Source organism: Cavenderia fasciculata (genome assembly GCF_000203815.1).
Source record: "Cavenderia fasciculata unplaced genomic scaffold Scf_EUAJFUG02HR96I-5, whole genome shotgun sequence".
In the NCBI taxonomy this organism is placed as follows: Eukaryota; Evosea; class Eumycetozoa; order Acytosteliales; family Cavenderiaceae; genus Cavenderia; species Cavenderia fasciculata.
Window position 1 is genome coordinate 1878480 of NW_004457624.1, and position 20310 is coordinate 1898789.

General features: G+C 35.9%; 11 protein-coding genes across 11 annotated transcripts; 6 read left to right on the plus strand and 5 right to left on the minus strand.

The window, feature by feature from the left end:
* Positions 1-110: 110 nt before the first annotated feature.
* Positions 111-1124, plus strand: DFA_11735 (uncharacterized protein; the record flags this gene model as incomplete). Its single annotated transcript, XM_004350631.1, has 2 exons — positions 111-360; positions 604-1124. 2 exons carry the CDS (start codon positions 111-113, stop codon positions 1122-1124), a joined length of 771 nt encoding a protein of 256 aa, XP_004350682.1.
* Positions 1125-1218: 94 nt separating this feature from the next.
* On the minus strand, positions 1219-1778 carry DFA_11736 (uncharacterized protein; the record flags this gene model as incomplete). Its single annotated transcript, XM_004350632.1, has 2 exons — positions 1219-1375; positions 1501-1778. The coding sequence occupies 2 exons, from the start codon at positions 1776-1778 to the stop codon at positions 1219-1221; spliced, it is 435 nt and encodes a 144-aa protein (XP_004350683.1).
* Positions 1779-2084: 306 nt separating this feature from the next.
* DFA_11737 (esterase/lipase/thioesterase domain-containing protein) lies at positions 2085-3389 on the minus strand (the record flags this gene model as incomplete). Its single annotated transcript, XM_004350633.1, has 4 exons — positions 2085-2181; positions 2294-2618; positions 2690-2833; positions 2912-3389. The coding sequence occupies 4 exons, from the start codon at positions 3387-3389 to the stop codon at positions 2085-2087; spliced, it is 1044 nt and encodes a 347-aa protein (XP_004350684.1).
* A 376-nt stretch (positions 3390-3765) lies between these two features.
* alg11 (glycosyltransferase) lies at positions 3766-5364 on the plus strand (the record flags this gene model as incomplete). Its single annotated transcript, XM_004350634.1, has 3 exons — positions 3766-4041; positions 4151-4488; positions 4578-5364. The coding sequence occupies 3 exons, from the start codon at positions 3766-3768 to the stop codon at positions 5362-5364; spliced, it is 1401 nt and encodes a 466-aa protein (XP_004350685.1).
* A 316-nt stretch (positions 5365-5680) lies between these two features.
* rab32D (Rab GTPase) lies at positions 5681-7192 on the plus strand (the record flags this gene model as incomplete). Its single annotated transcript, XM_004350635.1, has 6 exons — positions 5681-5727; positions 5844-5970; positions 6073-6294; positions 6401-6546; positions 6771-6883; positions 7155-7192. The coding sequence occupies 6 exons, from the start codon at positions 5681-5683 to the stop codon at positions 7190-7192; spliced, it is 693 nt and encodes a 230-aa protein (XP_004350686.1).
* Positions 7193-7367: 175 nt separating this feature from the next.
* On the plus strand, positions 7368-7642 carry DFA_11740 (uncharacterized protein; the record flags this gene model as incomplete). Its single annotated transcript, XM_004350636.1, has 2 exons — positions 7368-7504; positions 7603-7642. 2 exons carry the CDS (start codon positions 7368-7370, stop codon positions 7640-7642), a joined length of 177 nt encoding a protein of 58 aa, XP_004350687.1.
* Positions 7643-7846: 204 nt separating this feature from the next.
* On the minus strand, positions 7847-9168 carry DFA_11741 (uncharacterized protein; the record flags this gene model as incomplete). Its single annotated transcript, XM_004350637.1, has 3 exons — positions 7847-8129; positions 8204-8967; positions 9082-9168. 3 exons carry the CDS (start codon positions 9166-9168, stop codon positions 7847-7849), a joined length of 1134 nt encoding a protein of 377 aa, XP_004350688.1.
* Positions 9169-9509: 341 nt separating this feature from the next.
* On the plus strand, positions 9510-10649 carry DFA_11742 (glutathione S-transferase domain-containing protein; the record flags this gene model as incomplete). The annotated part of the gene is made up of 4 exons (XM_004350638.1): positions 9510-9620; positions 9715-9844; positions 9915-10014; positions 10115-10649. 4 exons carry the CDS (start codon positions 9510-9512, stop codon positions 10647-10649), a joined length of 876 nt encoding a protein of 291 aa, XP_004350689.1.
* Positions 10650-10837: 188 nt separating this feature from the next.
* DFA_11743 (Exosome complex exonuclease rrp41) lies at positions 10838-11660 on the plus strand (the record flags this gene model as incomplete). The annotated part of the gene is made up of 2 exons (XM_004350639.1): positions 10838-10840; positions 10929-11660. The coding sequence occupies 2 exons, from the start codon at positions 10838-10840 to the stop codon at positions 11658-11660; spliced, it is 735 nt and encodes a 244-aa protein (XP_004350690.1).
* Positions 11661-11804: 144 nt separating this feature from the next.
* DFA_11744 (uncharacterized protein) lies at positions 11805-13457 on the minus strand (the record flags this gene model as incomplete). The annotated part of the gene is made up of 3 exons (XM_004350640.1): positions 11805-12661; positions 12747-12816; positions 12927-13457. 3 exons carry the CDS (start codon positions 13455-13457, stop codon positions 11805-11807), a joined length of 1458 nt encoding a protein of 485 aa, XP_004350691.1.
* Positions 13458-13859: 402 nt separating this feature from the next.
* xrn1 (5'-3' exoribonuclease) lies at positions 13860-20238 on the minus strand (the record flags this gene model as incomplete). Its single annotated transcript, XM_004350641.1, has 5 exons — positions 13860-18601; positions 18781-18845; positions 18999-19025; positions 19581-19884; positions 19950-20238. 5 exons carry the CDS (start codon positions 20236-20238, stop codon positions 13860-13862), a joined length of 5427 nt encoding a protein of 1808 aa, XP_004350692.1.
* Positions 20239-20310: the final 72 nt, after the last annotated feature.

The following is a 20310-nucleotide window of genomic DNA, read 5'->3' on the forward strand; positions in this document are numbered from 1 at the left end:
AATGCTAAAGAACGACTGCGAGGCAACCTCGAGTAGTTCTGGCGATGCAAAGGCGGGTATCAAATCAAACACCACCTTTTCAAGACACTCTCTGTTGTCTTTGAGATAGGATGCATACTTGCCGACAAGACGAATCGAGTTTTGACGAGATCCAAACTCTTGCAACGGATTTGAGGGATGAGTTGGAGGAGTACGGGAACAAAAGAAAAGTCTTGTCCACTGTGCATTCCTGCAGACAACCCCGAGATATAGTAGAGTGTCGATTCGTAAGTCTGCCAGTTTGGTGTTTGTGCAGAGATATCGGATCGCAATCTCTCGATGAGGTGGTCGAGCAAGTACCGCTTCTGCGTCAACACGTATGTCTGAATCGAGATGATCGCTTCTTTGGACGACGAACGGAATTGGTTAAATTGCGACAATTCCTCTTCGTCGAGCTTGCCACTGAGCGGGAACGACCCCAACTCTCTAAAACGGTCGACCACGCGGATAAAGAACGAGTCGAGTAGCTTGCGGTCGAGTGACATGTACTCGGGGTGCGACTTGAAGTCGTCAAACAGTGAAAAGAGGGGTGTGCATAGCTCGCGGTCTCCCATTTGAATGCAGGTGATTGTGATCTCGAGGTAGCGCGTAATGAGCTCGTTGGTGAGCATAGACGCGTTGTTGTAGTAGAGGATCTTGACAAAGAGGTGGAAGATGGATCCCGCCATCTCTGTGTTGTGGCCTTTAAGCGCCTGCGCAAAAAACTCGGGCAACATGGTCGACAGACGCTCCGTCATGACGGTAAACATCTTCTCCGTCTCGGTCGATATGTTGGACTCGAGGTGACGCAGTGCGTTCTCGATCATCTCGATCAATGGCTCGATGAGCGAGTGTTCCCTATTTACAATCTGCAGCGCCACGTCAAATGCGCAACCCAACAACTGCGGACTCGGCAGCATATACTTGAGCCACGAGCCCAACGATTTGTACAGCAGCTTGATCTCTTGGCTGTACTGTGCATTTGGCTCGCACGATGCCAACGTCGACAACATGGTCAACAAAAACTTGGTCAGCTTGTCAATGACGCCACCACGTATGCCCTTGCTAATGTCCTTGTACGAACACGATATCGACTCTGCGTTTAGCTCGCGTGGCAGCTCGGTCAGATACTCTGACACGAATTTTAGGTTCTCTGTCTTGACGCATTGCAGCGGGTTGTCTATCGACGGACTTACCAACTCAATCACATTCTCTATCGGAGTCGGCCACAATTTGCCAAACGTGTACATTGACACCAACGCAAGCACCACTGCCACACGTGTCGCCACTATACCCGTCAACTTGCCAACATTCTGTGTAATTGCTATAATCATCTTTAACGTCTTTTCTCTCAATTCTTTTGGTAAACTATGCCATTCATTCTTTAGTTTATATTCCAATGTCGATGCTCCAAAGTATTGTAATTCAACAATCTAATAGATAACAAATATCAAACAACAGTTAGATAACATTCAACTACACTTGACTTCTTCTTCTTCTTCTTCCTCCTCCTCCTCTTCTTCTTTGCTTACAGATGTTTCCAATATAAGTTTAGGACACAAATCCCATGTACTAGGTAATTTCTGAACTGCTATCAACCAATTCTGTGCAAAGTCACGAATACTCGTTTCTGTAGCATTGTATAATGCTACCAATGCTTGTGATATATTCTCTATAGTTGGGGGAGGATCTAGTGGAGCATTTTCACCATTGCCGTTTGAATGATTACCATTTTTATTGTTATTCTCTCCCATATTCATATTTATCTTGTAGTCGATATATGTGTGTTATTTACAATACTACTATATATGCGCTCTATATATATATATATATAAATATGTATTACTTTTCTTTGTTTCTATTATTACAAATACAATAAACAAAAGAACTAAACCCAAAACTATTCCTCTTCAAGAGAAGGTCATTCGATTCGAATTCCAAGTTTTTTTGAAAATTTCAAAACATCTGGCTCCTCTTGTATGTCCTAGATCAACGACTAATTCGTCTTGATTTAATATTTTTAAATAATAATACACAATAATGTAAAAGTAGTTGGTAGAGAGAATTTATTCATCAATTAAATGGTCATTAACATGTTGTATAACATCTTGACCTTCATTATTTAAATATGATCTTTTCATAATTACATTGGTATGTGATAAACTAAAAGAGTTCAGGTTTTGGAAACGAATGGAAATGGAAATGGAAATAAAAATGAATTAATACAATACTTGGATTAAAGAATAGAATATATAATATCTAATTTTAAACTTACAAGTTTTTAAAATAACAATGATAACGATCAAAAGTTAGAGTTTGAAGATTTTGTAACATTTTTAAAAGTTGTTGACGTTTCTCTTCATTCTTGAAACTGTCTTCTCCAACTGGAACGAATGGAGCTTGTGTAGATGGATTGATAATGTGGGGATACTTTTCATGGAATATCATTTCAATCAATTCTTCAACCTTTCCAACTCGTTTAGTATATGGGTTTCTATGTGTCATATCAGATGTACAAAAATTAACTTGAATATCATTTTCAATGTTTGAATAAAGTATTCTTGATTTAAATAATTCTAATCCTTTATAATAAATATCATCTAAAAAAGAAAAGAAATAAATAAATACATCATTAATCAAACGACATTCGTTGTGTTTAACATCTACATACTTGGATCAGTCATTTTTAATAATAAAGGATTTTCAGGATCATCAGTCAACATTAATTGTTTTCCAGTCATTTTAATCATTGCATCTGTAAATACACATGCCAACTTGTTAAATGCTGTTGATTTTGGTCTTCTACTCCCACAATCTAGAATCAAAGACATTAATTAGAATCAACCAATATTCCAAAAAGATATGTGTGTTTTGACATTTAGTGTTTACATACGAGGAGAAGATAAAGAAATGTATTGGATTGGTTGTACATTGTTAAAGTATCCATGTTGATATAACTTTCCGATTGCATGACGAGTAATCAAACCACCCAAACTATGTCCAATGATTGATATCTTTTTAATTTGCTCTTGGTATTGTTTGGTGAGCTGTACAATTTCATTAAACAATCTATCACCACATGCATCTATACCTTGATGAGTAGCCTGATTGAATAGACTCGTATTGTTACTCTTTGCAGCATATACCATCATTGTAGGATGTGATTTTGCCAATACATCTTTCATTACAATATAATCACCATCGGTTGCATTCAAACCATGTTGTAAAACCAATAAGTGATCTTGTTGAATCGCAACATATTCATTGTCATGGTCATAGTCAATGTCATTGTCATTGTCATTGTTATCTATATTTGTATTTGTATTTGTTGAAGTAACAGTTGTCTCTGTTGAACTAGTAATAGTATCCATAATAATAATAATAATAATATTTATCTCTTTCTTTCTCTCTCTTTAGTAATATACAAATTTTAATTATAATGAAAAGTAGTTTGGTCTTTTTTTGTCCTGCTTTTATAAACTATAATTATATTTAATTTTATTTTAATTTATTTTTTTTTTCTAGAAAATAAAGAGATGATAGATCCTTAAATGTGAAGAGAAGAAATAAGATAGATAGTTATTAATATCTCTTCATAATTATTGTAATAATAATAATACAAATTAATAATCGGGTTGTGACTCATCAAAACAGCATCGTCATCTGCAAATTAAGTCCTATTTTGTAAAAGCTCACATCCGTCGTCATCTTGTTACTAAAGTAGTTAGATAGATATTTTAAAAGAGAATGATTAGTTGTATAGTATCAAGTTGTTTATATATAGTAGGTACTTTGATTGGTGTTGTAGCAGGTCTTGTCTTATTGACTAGACTATACTATCAATCAAAGAGACCTTCAACCTATACAATTGGATTCTTCCATCCATACTGTGCAGCTGGTGGAGGTGGTGAACGTGTACTATGGTGTGCTGTAAAGGCTATTCAAGAATCATACCCAGATGCAAATTGTCTCGTCTATACTGGTGATACTATATCTGACGATGAAATATTCAACAAGATTAATGTAATCTATCAAACAAACAAACAAACAAACAAACAACAAACTATCAATATATTGATACATTGTATTAATACTCTTCTCTTCTCTTCTCTTCTTCTTGTCTCTTCTCTAGAATACATTTATGATTGAATTAAAAAGAAAGAATATTGAATTTATTAGATTAACAAAGAGAAAATATGTTGAAGATTCATTGTATCCTGTCTTTACATTGTTGGGACAATCATTGGGATCGATGATACTTGGTATGGAAGCATTGTCAAAGTGTAATCCACACGTTTATATCGATACTATGGGTTATGCATTCACTTATCCCATCTTTAGAATATTGGGTGGTAGCAAGGTTGCTTGTTATGTACATTATCCAATTGTTAGTAGTGACATGATTGTAAAGGTTGCAAACCAACAAAACCTTACTCTCAAAAGAAAGATATTCTCAAATGTTAAATTAGTGTATGTCAAAAAATTACAGATTGACTATATATTCTATTTATATTTATATATATATATATATTAATATTAATAATTCTTATTCTTTTTAGATATTATAAGATATTTGCAATTATTTATAGATTAGTTGGTAATTTATCACAATTGGTATTTGTAAATGGAACATGGACTGGTAATCATATTAGTACATTATGGAAGAGAACTTTCAAAAAGGATGTTATATTATTGTATCCACCGGTTGATGTTAGTTCACGTATTGCTCTACCATTGAACTGGCAAAAGAGAAAGAATATGGTTCTATCAATTGCTCAATTCAGACCTGAAAAGGATCATATGCTACAATTACTTACATTGGATCATTTGTTAAAAACACATCCACAACACAAGAAGGATTTGGAGTTGGTGATGGTTGGCAGTTGTCGTGGTGAAGAGGATAGAGGACGTGTTGAACAGCTAGAGAAAAAGATAAAGGAACTTGGTTTGGAAAAGAATGTACGCATTTGTGTTGGTGTCTCTGCTCAAGAGTTGAATGATCTATTTGCACAGGCATCGGTTGGTATTCACACAATGTGGTGTGAACATTTTGGTATTGGAGTTGTCGAGTTGATGGCCGGTGGTCTGATCCCAGTGGCTCATGACAGTGCAGGTCCAAAGGAGGACATTGTACTTCCAGGAACCGGGTTCCTAGCCACCACCAAAGAACAATACGCCAACTATATCCACGAAATCATCGCCAACAAACCAAAGTATGCAGACATGCAAAAAGCTGCCCGTGAGTCAACCAACCGTTTCTCAGAGACCACTTTTATTCAACAATTTAAAAATCATATTAAATTAATCATTGACTATAAATCGAAAAATATTAAAAAGGATCAATAAAACACATAATATAATAAATAATATATAATATAATAAAACACACACACATATAATATATAATATATGTATAAATAATAATAATATCTTTATTGTTATCGTTAAAAGTCAAATTTAAATTTACCACGTGCTTTTTCGGATCTTTGTGCCAAAATCAAATGAGCTCATTATGATTTTTGCTCAGACTCTTCTTATTTTATATTATTTAAAAATTTAGTAATTAATTTATATATATCGTCGGTTCAGTTTCAGTTGTCGCGAGCATTAGAGCGGAGAGAGAGAGTCGCAAACATATCATCAGATGACAGCAAGGATTAGAATGGATGAACAAAAGAACTATAAGATTGTCTTGATTGGAGATACTGGGTATGTCTATATAATTCGTCAGATAATATCATGTCATGTGACAGACCTCATTTTACTCATACTTTCTCTATCTACTCTCTTTTGTCATTATTATTATTATTATTATTACTTAACAGGACAGGTAAAACTTCAATCTTACATCGAATAGTATTTAACAAGTATAATAACGAGGCAAGACCAACAACAGGAACAGACTTTTTCTCAAAGACCTTTTATACAAATGACACGATATGCAATTTACAAGTATGAAAGATATTTATTGCGTCTCAGAGAGTTGAGTCAAATATACATTATCATCATTAATCATCATCATCTCATTCTTTTTCTTCTTATTGATTACCTTAGGTATGGGATACATCAGGACAATTAAAGTATTGGTGTTTAACGGATATATTTTGGAGAACAGCTGATGCTGCATGTTTGGTATTTGATATTAGTGATGAAAATAGTTTGGTACGTCTAGACACTTGGTATAGACAATGCAAAGCAAAATGTTTAAACGAAGATTTATCAGAGAGGAGTCTACCATTCATGGTGATTGGAAACAAAAGTGATTTAAATAGAAGTGTATGCACATAGAAAATATTAAACACAACAAACAACTTGTTGTTGTTGTTGTTGGAAATTGTGTAATAACACTTGCTTGCTTTGCTTGATGATTACTTTACTTTAGGTTTCATATGAACAAGGTAGACAATGGTGCAAGGATCGTAATATACCACTATATTGTGAAGTTTCTGCAAGAGAGTCGATCAATGTCAAAGAATCCATCACCAAACTTATAGAATATTTATTAGAACAGTCACTAGACTTTGACAAGTGAGTAGTGTTATAGATAGATCATCAACCATCAACATCATAATCGTCGTCATCAAACAGAATTGTTCACCAATTTGGATTGCGATGGATGGATGATATTTGATTGATGGGTGTTGTTTTGATGAACCAACCTTGGTCATCACAGATATATTAACTAACCACTCCCACTCTCTACGATTAATCTTTTATAATAACGAACATTTCTATTATATTATTTACTCTAGTTCGCAGTATGATGAATTAACATCAAACGAATCGTCACGTCTATTTCAAGCAAACAAAAATTATAGTAACACTGGTGGCTCAAAGAATACATCGACACCAAATGCAACGATTTGTCAGTGTTGTAGTTTAATGTGATGATGTTGATATTGATCAACTTGTGGCATCGATCGTTACACCTACTTTTTTTTTTTCTTTTACTCTAAATTTCCACACCCCATTCGCACACATTTCTAAAACCATCCAATCAGCAGCAATTGGCCGGGTGGTGACTCTCGTCAAACCAAACAAAACCCCAAACCATCAATCAATCAATCAATCCACCACTACCCCCAACTTACCACCACTATAAACCAACATTATTTGAAACTTTTGGAAATTAATAGTTCGTTCTTCCCAAAAAGACTTCTTTGGCTTATTTTAAAATAATACAAAGATTTATAAATAGAATAAAAAACACATGTAAATAAATTAGCAATCAATATATTATATTATATTATAATAACACATACATATTTTCATATTATTATTTGTTCCAACAACTATTTATATATCTTAAATCTTTTAATTATTTATTTATTCAAAAATATATTTTAAACATGGGTAGTCATTCATCAAAGTATTTAAAAACCAAGGATATTGATCATTATGGACCAGAAGAACAATTGATTGTTTACAAGGACATCTTACAATCCTTACAAATTCAAGATAACTTTGATAAAGATCATACTCAAGGGTAAGCATAAATAAATAATTAAATAAAAAGATGGAAATTAATACAATCATAAGGAAATCCAAGATATTAACATCTATTCCCTCTTCTTTTTTGTTTAGTGATAGTGAATTTATAATTACCAAAAAATTAAAACATTAATCACAATGTGTTGTTGGTAGTGATTCCTACTAAATCCTAAATGATCCATATTTAAACAAAAATGAACAATGTATACTCTAATCTGTATATAATTTCAAATACTCTGTACATAACTTATTTATTTAATAAATACCAACTAATAATAACAATATGATTATTATTATTATTGTTGTTGTATATATATATTTGATTTTTTTGAATTTATTATACTGCTCTTTCAATTATTATAGAATCTTCAATATAAGCTACATCATTAAAAATATCCTTTGATTTATCATAGCAATTGTTGGGACATGAATAGATAAAAGCATTTCCAAAATCAAGTTCATTTGGTTGATTGTTTCTTGGTTCTATTTGAGTGATCATTGTTGAAAGGATTTGGAATTCAAATGTCTTTGTTCTAGAACATTGTTTACATTTTGGTGCATTTCTAACTTGTTCAACTCCTTGATTTGACATACACAATGCTTCACCTCCAAATGAATATCTACAATTTAAAGAAATATTAATATCTTATTTTTTCCCTTTTTTTGGTTTGTAATATTAATAATAATAATTTACCTTAAACATTGATCTGGATTTGAACCAATTTTCTTTAAAAATTTACTAAATACTCTATCCTGTACATATTCATAGGTTTCACCAGACCAAGCTTCCGCTTCTTCAACGTCGTGTGATTGATATTTTTTGAGATGATGAGATTGATCCTCTTGTTGTTGATGTTGTTGTTTCTTTAATTTTTCTTCTTCAATGAACAAGTAATATGATTCATATTGATTACTCTTATCATTTTCAATGACTACACCTGAAATAATCTCTTGTTCACTATTGAATGATTCCCTAAGGGATACTTGTGGTTGTTTCTTTTTTGGTTTGTTTTGATCCAATTGTAATTGTTGGTCTCTACTTTTAATCATTTCCGCTATTGTTTGTTTTTTTTCTTGTTGTTGTAATGATGTTGTAGTTGTTGTAGATGTTTCGTTTTCATTATCATCATCAGCACCCCAATCATCATCATCAACACCCCAATCACCTTGTTCTTTCTTTGTTGTAACTTCTTCTTCTTGTTCGTCGTCATTTTCATTGTCTTCTTCATCGTCGTCTTGATCGTCGTCATACTCTTTAAGAGGATCTAAACATTTAATCACCTTCCAACCATTTGCACCATTACTACACTTTGGACAAACAAAGATATAATAGTTTCTTTCATAGTCGGGTACCGAGTCTAACGGACAATATGCTTGCAACAGAAAGGCCAAGTTCTCTTTAGAACAACTTGTACATTTTAAATCTTTGTATTGTGCAGGTGGTTGAGAACACCAAATCTATACATAACAGAATGAACACGTGTGCGTTAGTTGATTGATGGTTCATTCGATCGATGATGACGACAAAGGTTCTTGAAACCTTTGAGTGTTAGCGAGCTAGATTGTACGTACAGGAGCACCACCTATTTTAGTTTCATATGGGTATGCATCATCACTATCGAATGGTGTATCTACGTATCCTATGAATGTCTTTATCATGATGATGTTGATGTTGATGTTGATGTTGATGATACTCCTTCCTTTTCGTTGTGTTGTTCTATAGTCTTAATTGGGATAATAATAACTAGCTAGCTCGATTCATCTGATGTAATCATCGGTCACAACACCATCATGAAGCAAGCGAAAGTGGTTCTGCACCCCAAAAAATTAATCGATTAAAAATAAATGTATGATGTAATGATGACCAAAGATGGAGGTTGGATATTTTTGTCTCTTGAACCGTGTCACCTTTAACAACCAATCATCTAGTTTCAATTCAATTTCATTCAACAAAACTTATTTATATCTATCTATCTATCTTATCTAACATCATCTAGAGAATGGATCAAATTGTAACATTCCTTCAAAATCAAAACCCAATTGCTATAGCTGCTGTTGCTGCTGCACTTGCTGGTGCTTACTTTCTTAAAACAAAGAAGAAATCTGGATATGTATGTTTTTAAAAGATATCTTAAGATTGATCATCTGATCACCCCTTTTCATAACTAACTTGTAGAATCTATTTCCTGTACAAAAAAAACAAAGAAATATGAAAAGGATATTGTCTATGTAATTGCTATTGGACCAACTGATTTACAAGTTCCACATCCATCACCATTTGCATTAAAGGTTATCCTCTTTTTAAAGTTGGCCAATGTACCTTATAAAGTAATTTGTATGTAATGGCTATGATAGTTTATATGTTTTCATTCATAGTATATACCCTAACCTTTATCTTACTTTAGACTCAATGGACAGAGGTGAACGTAACAAGATGCCATATGTTTATTACAATGGTGAACACATTTATGACTCTCACTTTATTATCAAACAATTGGCTAAAAAGTATGTTGTTTAAAATATCAATTATCCTAGTGACTAGTGATCCAAATGCTCCAGAGTACTTACTTTTTGATCTCTTTCTCTTCTCTCTCTCTCTCTATAGACTCAATATGACCAATTTATTCCAAACCAATGACCAAGAAAGAGCCAATGAAATCTTGATTAGAAGATTTATCGATGAGGCAGTCTATTGGCCACTCGTCTATTATAGATGGGTCGATGAAAAGACAAATGAAACCCACAAGTTCTTTGTAGCAGCACCCAAATGGATTGTTCCACTCATTAAGCCACGTTTGTTGGCAGGTGTAAAGAATCAATGTTACCAAGCCGGTATTTCTAGATACACTGAAGAGGAGAGAGTATCATTGATCAACGATGATATGTTTGCACTCTCCACCATTTTGGGTAACAAGACCTATTTGTTTGGCGACCAAATCGGCTACTCTGATATCTCTATGTTTTCAATGTTGGCTGAAATGTGGACCACCGATATCCCAACTCCAGCTCGTAATGCCATCTTGACTCATCCAAACTTGGTTGAATACATTGAAAGAATTAAAACCAAATACTTTAGCGTCGATTGGGATCAATCACTAACCACTACCAGAAAGTTAAAGAACAAATCTAAACAACAATAAATCTCTCTCCCTCTCTCTTATAATTGTCATATTCATAACCTAATGCAAGTTACATACTTTAAATTAAATTGATAAATTGTCGTTCGTTTTCACACAAGTCGAGTAAATTTTTCAAAGAGTGATCACTTAATCTATTTTTCTCTTTTATCTCATTCTCTTTACTCTCTATATATATAAATATCTTTATAATGGTAATGAAACAACAACAACAACAACAACACTAGATAGAATAGAAAGAACAAAGATTATTAATACCCTTTCTTCTTTTATGTATTTCAGTCAAAACTAAGTTATATTAGTCCAGAAGGATTAAGAATTGATGGTAGAAGATCAAATGAAATAAGAAGATTAAATATGAGAATGGGAGTATTGAATAGAGCAGACGGTAGTTCATACTATGAACAAGGTAATACAAAGATTACTGTAGCTATATATGGTCCACACGAATCGACGACACAGAAATCATTGTTTGACAGAGCTAGTATAAAGTGCGAGTTTGCAATGAGTTCATTCTCGACGAGTGAGAGAAAGGTGAAATCGAGGTTCGACAAGACTGCCTATGAAACATCTACACTCATCAAACAGGCTTTCGAGTCGACAGTGCTCACACATCTCTTTCCTCGTTCACAAATCGATATATACGTTCAAGTACTTCAATCTGACGGTGGCTTGAAATCGGCTGCCATCAATGCAGTGACACTCGCAATGATCGACGCTGGTATTCCCATGCGTGACTATGTTTGTGCTTGTTCTGCGACATTTATAGAAGGAAGTGCATTGATGGATCTCAATCACATGGAAGAGAGATCGGGTGGTGCCGACCTTTTACTATCGATCCATCCTCAGTTGGGTGGTGTCATTTCAATCAATATGGAATCAAAGGTACCCCAAGAAATGTTTGAATCCGTACTAGACATGGCTTTGGCTGGTTGTAAAAAAATATATTATCTCTTACAAGAACAAGTAAAGAAACATAGTAAAGATTTAATGTCAAATCAATTGGTTGGTTAAAACACTAAATAAAGAAAGAAAATAAAAAATACTATGATAGAGAGAGAGATCTATCACAATTGTATAAAACACACCATATTATCAGTTGATATGTATATAAATATATAATCCAAGTTAAATATATATGGTTTTATTGAATAGATATCAATATGCATCTAGAAGAGCTGCTAAAGTTCTAGAAGGTAATGTCAATTTTGTTTTTGGTTGTCTATTAAATAAATCCAATCTTTGTTTGAAACTTTCCACTTCTTTATCGATTTCTTCCTGTAAATCTGGATCGATTTCATCATCATCGTCATCATCCCATTCCTCTTCAAATGTTTCAGTTTCCATAGATGGGTCTTGTTTTTGTTGAGTGGTATGGTACAAATTATCTGTCCTTTCTTCAGAAGAGAATAGATCAGGTGAACTTTTAGATGATTTCAAAGAGGTTGAAGATGATTTTGATTGTTTTTTGTTGTTGGTTAGTGAAATATCAGGAATTTGTTGTTGTTGTTGTTGTATATTTCCAATAGTACTACTAGTACTACTATTCGTTGTAGATTTGGATTTGTTTGGTAAAATAATCGGTGAGGTTTGCTTATTGTTATTGTTATTATTTACAGATGATGATGATTTGTTATTATTATTTGATTTTGAATTATTATTTGATTGTTGAGATGGTTGTTGTTGTTGTTGAGATGGTAATGTACTACTACTATTTAATTTAGATTGTTGTGTAGTATTTGATGTCGATGATGTCGATGACGTTGATGATGACGATGATTTGTTCTTATTCTTTTTTGATGTTGGTTTTTTACTAGACTCTCCTAAAAACTCTAGCAATTCATCGACCGATCGATTATCATCTATTGCCAATGTAGTTGGTGCTACGATTTGTAGTTTCTCCTTTTTCGATGATTTCTTATAAGACGGGCATTGTTTGTTTGATGAAAAAAATTGATTATATCCTGCTAAATGTAAATTGGTAAATGTTTCTCTAATTTCTTCTGAACTTTTCTCTAAATTAAATATAGTATTATATTATTAATATTTGTATTTATGATTTGTATTTCGATTTGAGTTCAACAGTGGTTTTAAACATACGAGATATCTGTGCAGCAATCTCCCTAGAGGTTAAACTAACTAATGATTTTACATCCAAATAATAAGATGCCTAAAAATAAATAAATAAATAAATAACGACGATTCATATTAATATTCATTCCAAAAATATGATGATCATCATTATTATCATTATCATTAACATTCTCGGTTTAAACATACAGATGCCAATTCACATAGACTTGATTGTTTCATTGAAATTAAATTATCGTCATGTTCTAGTATTTGTTGAGAGGTTGGATTTGAAGAATGAAATTTACAATATTCGATGATGGTTGAGAGGATCTGACCTCTTATTTCGGGAAAGCATAGTATGCATTCTTGATCGTTGTTTGTGTAAATGGTTGCTAGTAGGCGCCCCTCTTTTTTATGCAACACGTATTTACCTTCGATATTAAACCAACCTCCAAGACCATTTCTAAATCCCAATTTACCAGAGGCTATATATTTGACGGTTCGACACATCTCTATTACACATTCTTCCAATTCATATTCATCTCCTTCATTACTAACAATCTTTACCACTTTTCTATTTAAACCAGAAGCAGCAGAGGTGTTGGTTGATATTGTTGTTGTTGTTGTAGATGTTGTAGATGTTGTAGGTATAATTTCACCCACCATCGTATCTGTACCATTATCACTACTATCGTTTGTCATTGTATCAATATTCGTACTAATAGTTGATTCTTCCATTTTTATAAATGATTTATATATCTATCTATCTATCTTTCTATTTTAATAGATCTTTTCTTGTTGTTGGTTGTTATTTCTTTTAAGATTTGTTGGTAACCCACTATTTGGTATTTATTGAATGTTAACACAACAATAGAGAGGTTATGTTATCTTCTTCTTCTAATACGATTGATTATTATTCTCCTTTTGATAATTCTTCTATTTTTATCAAACTCTACTTCTTTTGCTCTCTCTCTACAGACATCTACCTCTCATAATCTTCATAGTCATCTCTCTTTCAAACGGCGCTGTTGTCGTTAAATTTAAATTACAAAAAAAAAAAAAATTAATTTTCGAAAAAGGATGCGATTTATTTTGGTTTTAAAATTGGTATCCGTTGTTCCAAAAATCGATCCAAGTTTTTTAATTGTTTGATTCCGATGTAGAGGCATTGTTGTTCGTCGAGGCTGGTTGGGATGGTGCAACTGGCGACGATGCTTCTGTGGATGGTGGACTGTTTGTTGGTGAGGTTTTCGGTTTGGCAATCCATACCTTGTCTTTCTTTGGATGTGGTGACGATTTCTTTACATCCTTTAAAGTGTGAACATTAGTGTTGTTGGTATTGGTATTGGTATTGGTTTGTTGTGGTGATTGTGACTTTGGTTGTTTTTGGTGGTGTGGTGATTTTGGTTGTTGGTGGTTATTGTTGTTGTTAGTATCGTTGTTGTTGTTGTTGTTGTTGTTGTTTTGTGGTTTATCTTTCTTTTGGTATCTTGGATTTGGTTGTCTTGGTTGTCTTGGTTGTTGACCTTGTTGTTGTTGTTGTTGTTGGTGTTGTTGATGAGGATGATATGGCATTGGATGCATTTGACCTGGTTGCATGGGAGGGAATCCATAGGGTGGTGGAGCCATTGGATGGAATCCAAAAGGTGGTGGTGCCATTGGATGATGCATTTGACCTGGAGGGTATCCATAGGGTGGTGGTGGTGGAGTAGCTTGGTGATCAGCTGGTCCATCCTTTTGTGACTCTAAAGAATTATAAATCAATCCCATAAGTGGTTGTGGTGGTTGTTGTGGCTGTTGTGGTTGAGATGGTTGTTGAACCGATGATGATGATTCACCAGCAGCAGTATTATTTCCATTTGTTGATGGAACAATCTTTGAAGAATCAAATATCTTTTGAAGTAATTCAGGTGTTTGACCAGAGGTTTGTTGTGGTGGTTGTGGTTGTTCCTTTGGTCCTTTTTTACCACCTTTACCAGCCTTTTCACCTTTTTGTTGTTGTTTTGCAGCAGATTTTTGTTGTTGTTCCAATTGTTGCCAATTGAGTTGTTGTGTTTGAACATTGGGGAATGTTTTACGGTAGGTGGCGTGATCTTCTTCCGTCTCCCAGTTGGTCTTTACAAACTGGTCTTGACGAGTGTGGTAGGTCTTGCGTTGGTTTTGTCTGTAGACCTCTTGTTGTTGTTGCCAGTTGAGGTTTTGAGTTTGTTGTTGCACCTTTTGGACCATGTTGGTGTTGGCTTGATGGTTGACCTTGATCTTGACGACACCATGGTCTTGGTCGTTGGTCATCTTGAGATTGTTCCAGTACTCGTTCGAGTCGTACTCTGGGAAGCTGCCGAGACGGTAACCACCCTCCTTTTCCGACTTGGTTGCACGACGATAGTTGGCATCGGGTGTAGACAGATTGTAGAGACGCCACTTGCTGATAAACAACCCTCTCTTTTCAGAGCAGAACCCTTCGAGGTTGTTACCACTAAAGCATTCTCTGTCGAGCACAACGTCAACCTTTTGGTCTTGGATCGACACGACAGTGCCATAGAGACCAAATGGAACATTACCCTTGTCCAACATGGTGATGACACGGTCACCAAGACGGAACTGACGTTCATGTTGTTTTGGCTTGGATGGACTTGATGTGCCTGGACTACTCGTTCCACTACCTCCACCATACTTGCGTTCCTTTTGGAGTTGTTGTTCATGTGCCTTTTGGATGACATGTTGTTTTTCATAAGAGATGACTGATTCGTAGGAGGCTGGCTCGATGACCTTGTCCGATTGGGTACGTGTTCTCATGGGGATGAGAATGGCAGCGGCTGCAAGTCTGCCGTAATGATCTTCGATTCTTTTGATCGATTTCTTGCTGAGCGACAAGCTGTCACATGGGACATAACGCTTTCTACGGATACCAGTCTTGTCAAAGTACTCTTCGATCGACTTGACCAAGGCAACGCGATCAGTCTTTTCAGAGATGAGCGATGAAATATCGATTGCACGAATTCCACCACCACTACTACTACTCTTGTCGTCAGATGGTTGACTGACGAGAACCAAAATCTTTTGGATGATGGGGAAGGTCTTGAGATAGTCCATGATGAGTTGGATGGCGTCGTTGCTAAACTCCCACTTTTTGTAGGTGCCACCGTTACGGTCACCGAGGGTGGTACCACGACAATACCCCATCAATTGTTGGTTACGACCGGTAAACTTCATGTTGAGACCAATATCGGTCATTGGCTTGTCGATAAAGAGACCACCTGTCAACAATGACAATTGTTGGTTGGTCAATCCGGTAGCCTTGCAAACATGTTGGATGGGGAAGTATTCGTCGGTCTCTTCCTTGGCGACACGGTGTCCAAAGTGCAAGTCTGGTCCACTCTGTCCAACCTTGAGTTCAAGATCCAAGGTCTCGGTCGATTCGTCGGCGTGTCCAAGCACCTTTCCAATAGCACCAAAGTGGTCTGGGTTGGTGTAGAGCACCTGCTTGCCAATAGGGAATCGCGTGGCAAATGGAATCTCTTCGGTCTCTAGGTAACGCGAGTCGGCACGCACCTTGTCATACTCGACCATCAGTTGGATGGGCAGTTGGTACTCTTTTTCCGTGTATCTTTTGACTGTACGACCACCAAATTCAACATCGATACCTGCAATCTTGCGGACGTGGACGAGAATGGTGTTACTTGTGACTTCACTGACATCGATACCCTTGGTGAGATAGTCCATTGGGATCTTTTTCAATTGGTCGAGATAGGATACCTTTTGGACGGCCAAGTAGTCTTGAGTGGTGAGACGGACCGTTCCATTGGTACTGCTGACATTCTCCAACATGGAAATCTTTTGGTTGCTGTCTGAGAAACCGACAATCAGTGCTTCAGTGTTGTATGGCCAGTTGACATAGCAACGTCTGCCAATCCAATGTTTGATCGAAGCGAGTGTCATCTGTTTGGCAGTCTTGTCCTTGTTGAGTTGGGGGATGGGTGGATGCACAATGATCGACTCTTTTCTACTCTTCATGCCCCAAATGTTGACAACGGCATTCTTGTACTCCCAAGTAAAGTCAACGTCAACAGCAAAGGTGGGGAAACCCGATGGCGAGTGACTACCCAACAACACACCCTCACACAGACGGAATGGCTTGAGACCCTCGTAAAACGGCAGGATAAAGTCCTCAGTCTTGGCAGACGAGTGTTCGAGCGATGGGAAGAGACGCAAGTTGGGTGATGGCTCGCTGACGACCTGCTCGGCGTCGTGGTAGATGATGACGGCGTTACGCAGGGCGTTACGAGATCGCTCCTTGTCGGTCAAGTCCCACGAATCTTCGGCGGCGGTAGCTTCGAGCAACCTTCCGAGATCGGGGAACCCAATGACGGCAATACCGTCAAAGTAATGGCTGTCGGACGTATCCACCTCAAACTCTGTGGGGTAAAAGTCAATGATGGGCGATGCGGCCGATGTCATGAGTTCTTGGTAGGGAGCAGGCAAGAGATGTGCGCTTTGTGGTGGCAAGACGCTCATCAACTGTTGGAAAGGTGTGACTGGGCCGTTGCTCTCAAACTCAATCTCGAGACTGGAGAGGTCACGCATATCGACTGCCAAAGGAGCATAGTAGTAGGGGTAGTACCAACGCCACGAGATGCAGCCATTGTGGTAGTAGTTGAGCACCCACGACAAACCCTCGACATACTTTAACACGAGATGACGCTTGTAGTCGACGATAGCCGACCGATTCTCCTCGGGAAAGTCTGGGAATTTGGAACGGTAGTAGCCGTTGATCCAGTAGTCGTTGATGTCCTCCACGTCGTCGTCTTCAAACGTGATCTCGCCAAAGTGGTTTTTAAGACGCTCAAACGCCCTGCGCTCAATCTCCTTTTTCTCCTCATCGTCTTGCACGTCGTTCTCGAGCAGCATGTCCTCGACCACCTCGTTCTCCTCGGCTTCGCCGACAGTCAGATTCTGCTTGCGCTCAAAGACGGCGATCTTGGCGAGGAACACGGCCAGACGGTCGAGATCAATCTCGGCCTCGTCGGTGAGGTAGCCGCCGAGCTCGTTGAGCGAGTTTTTGTAGAGTTCGAGCACGCTGTTGAGCCCGCCGGTCGAGATCTCGCAAAAAGGGAGATGGGGAAGGAAATCATTGCCAAAAAAGATCATCACCAACACGAAATCGTCAATGATGCGCTCCAAGCTGTAGCCAAAGTCCAGTTCGCATTTCAGCTCCAGCTCCATGTACTCTCGCAGCAACGAGATGTGAAGTAGTTGAAAATCGAGTTGCTTGTTTGCCTGTGGACGGAACGCAATCTCCTCACGCAGAATAGAAAAGTGTGGCTCGTGCGTAACGAGTGCGAGGAGGATGAGATCGGCGTCCAGCCCATAGAGACAATGTGACTGGTTGGGATCCCAGTCTGGCGAGGCTTTGTACTTTCTGATATAGTCGATGATCTTGTGTTCACCCTCGCCTGGGTTCTCTGGACCCGAGAATATGATTTCAATCTCGCGCCAGCTGAGATCCTCCGATATCTTTTTCTTGATAAAGAACTGCAAACACTCTGACAGATTCGACATGAATTCCGTACCAGGTGTAATGGCATTTCTAGAAAATATCACCTCGGGAAGTTCTTTTCCCTCTTTGATCAATTCCTTTTTTTCTTTTTCCTCTCTAAACACCGAAAGGAAACGACGTTGTCTTTGTTGATTCAGCTTTGAACGTGGTGCGACACCATCGATTGCCATGTACAGCAATTTGGTTGGTCTAATAATATGAAACAGTTTATCGATATAATTACAAACTAGTCTAATTAATTCTTCCTCTGAAAATCTTATCAATTTTGTAGTCATCTCTTGTGAACATGCATGTATAATACCATTCATATCTAAATATAAATTATCTATAAAAATAAAATGGAAAGAGGAAGTTGAAGTGTATGAGAATTTGATTTGATTTGACGACGACGACGATTAACTATAGTCCAATCCAATAACAATAAGATCATAAAGATATTTCTTCTTTGTCTCTAAAATGGTCATTGTCTTGTTCTTGTTTGAATGTTCAGATGATCTATCATACCATATTCTGGTGGATTTGAATCTACAAGGTTTTGTATTATTTGTGGATATCTTTCTGATGCCCATCTAAAAAATCTTGGAACTCCCATTGTTTGTTGTTGGTTGTTATTATTATTATGTACTGTTTGAAGTAGTAGTAAGGTTGTTGTTTGGTTTGTTGGTTAAAGAGTTGTTCTTTTACTTTAGTGTTGTTGTTGTTTGATTAATATATATATATACAAATTTAAATAAAAGAATATAGTATATCTATATATAAAGTATAGTATAAAATTGTTATTCCTTTTTCTCGGTTGTTTAATCTCCTGATATTATTATTATTATTGATAATAAAATAGTATTCTTGATTGTTATAAGATATATATAGTAAACTAGGACTTTTTGTCTCTATTGATTTAATATATTGTTATATATATGAGTAGATTAGATTAGTAGTTGAGTTGCTACTGTTTGGTTTGGGGTATTGTTATATTTATAAATAATAAGGGAGTAAGATGAAGATCTTTGTAAATAAATAAATTGATCAATCTATCTTGTTGTTCTCTCCTTCTCTCTATCTCTCTCTCTCTCTTTGATTATGTGTTTGTTGTTGTTGTTAATAGTACGAATGGGGAAAAGATGAAGTTGACTATGCGTGTCTGTCGCACACCAACAAACCCAAATTTGCTTTTTTTTCTCTTTTTTTTTTTCCCAACTTTTGTTTGGATCATTACCAGGTCCGACCAGATAAATTGGTATTCATGAATATTGTTTATTAATTAATAAATAAGTATTTATTTGATTCAAGAGTAGTTTATTTATTACTCTTCATCATCATGTCCAATATTTTGATATTTTTTAGAAGAGTTTGGAATTTGTATAGAAACTGCTTCTTGTTGTCCTCCAACCTTGTTGTTTGTTAATTCAATTGAATGATCATCTTGATTTTCATTTGGAGTTGATGAATTGTTGGTCGTACGATTCTTATCTAATCTATTTAAAATAAAATGGAACATTACGACTGAAACTACAACGTTGGCAATCAACCAACCAATAATTGGATAAAATGGAATATATTTGAATGCGAAAAATGATACCGCCGTACTCATTGACATTACAAATCTTGTTGCTAAAAAATAAACCAATTAATTAATAACCATTCTATTATTATTTGTTATTTTTCTTTTAACATACTTGAAAATTGAGAGATATTATCATTTGGATAAATAGTTGCAATGGTTGAAAATATGATCATTGTTTGGAGTGAATCATAGGCACCGTTTAAAGCACATGCTATGTAAAATAGAATCATGATATTGTAGGCGTCGCCAATGATGACAAGAATAGTAGAGATTATAAAAATGGCTGTTAAAGAATGTGCCATTGCGCGTTTACCCAAACTATCATGTACCTTTCCCCAAACGGTCGACCCTACAACACTAAATATTCCATACAATACCATTGCAAATCCAACATGATCCATTCCAATTAATTTTGGAATCGTTCCAAAAAAGAATCCTTGTCTTTTTTAAAAAAAAAAAAAAAAGAAATTAAA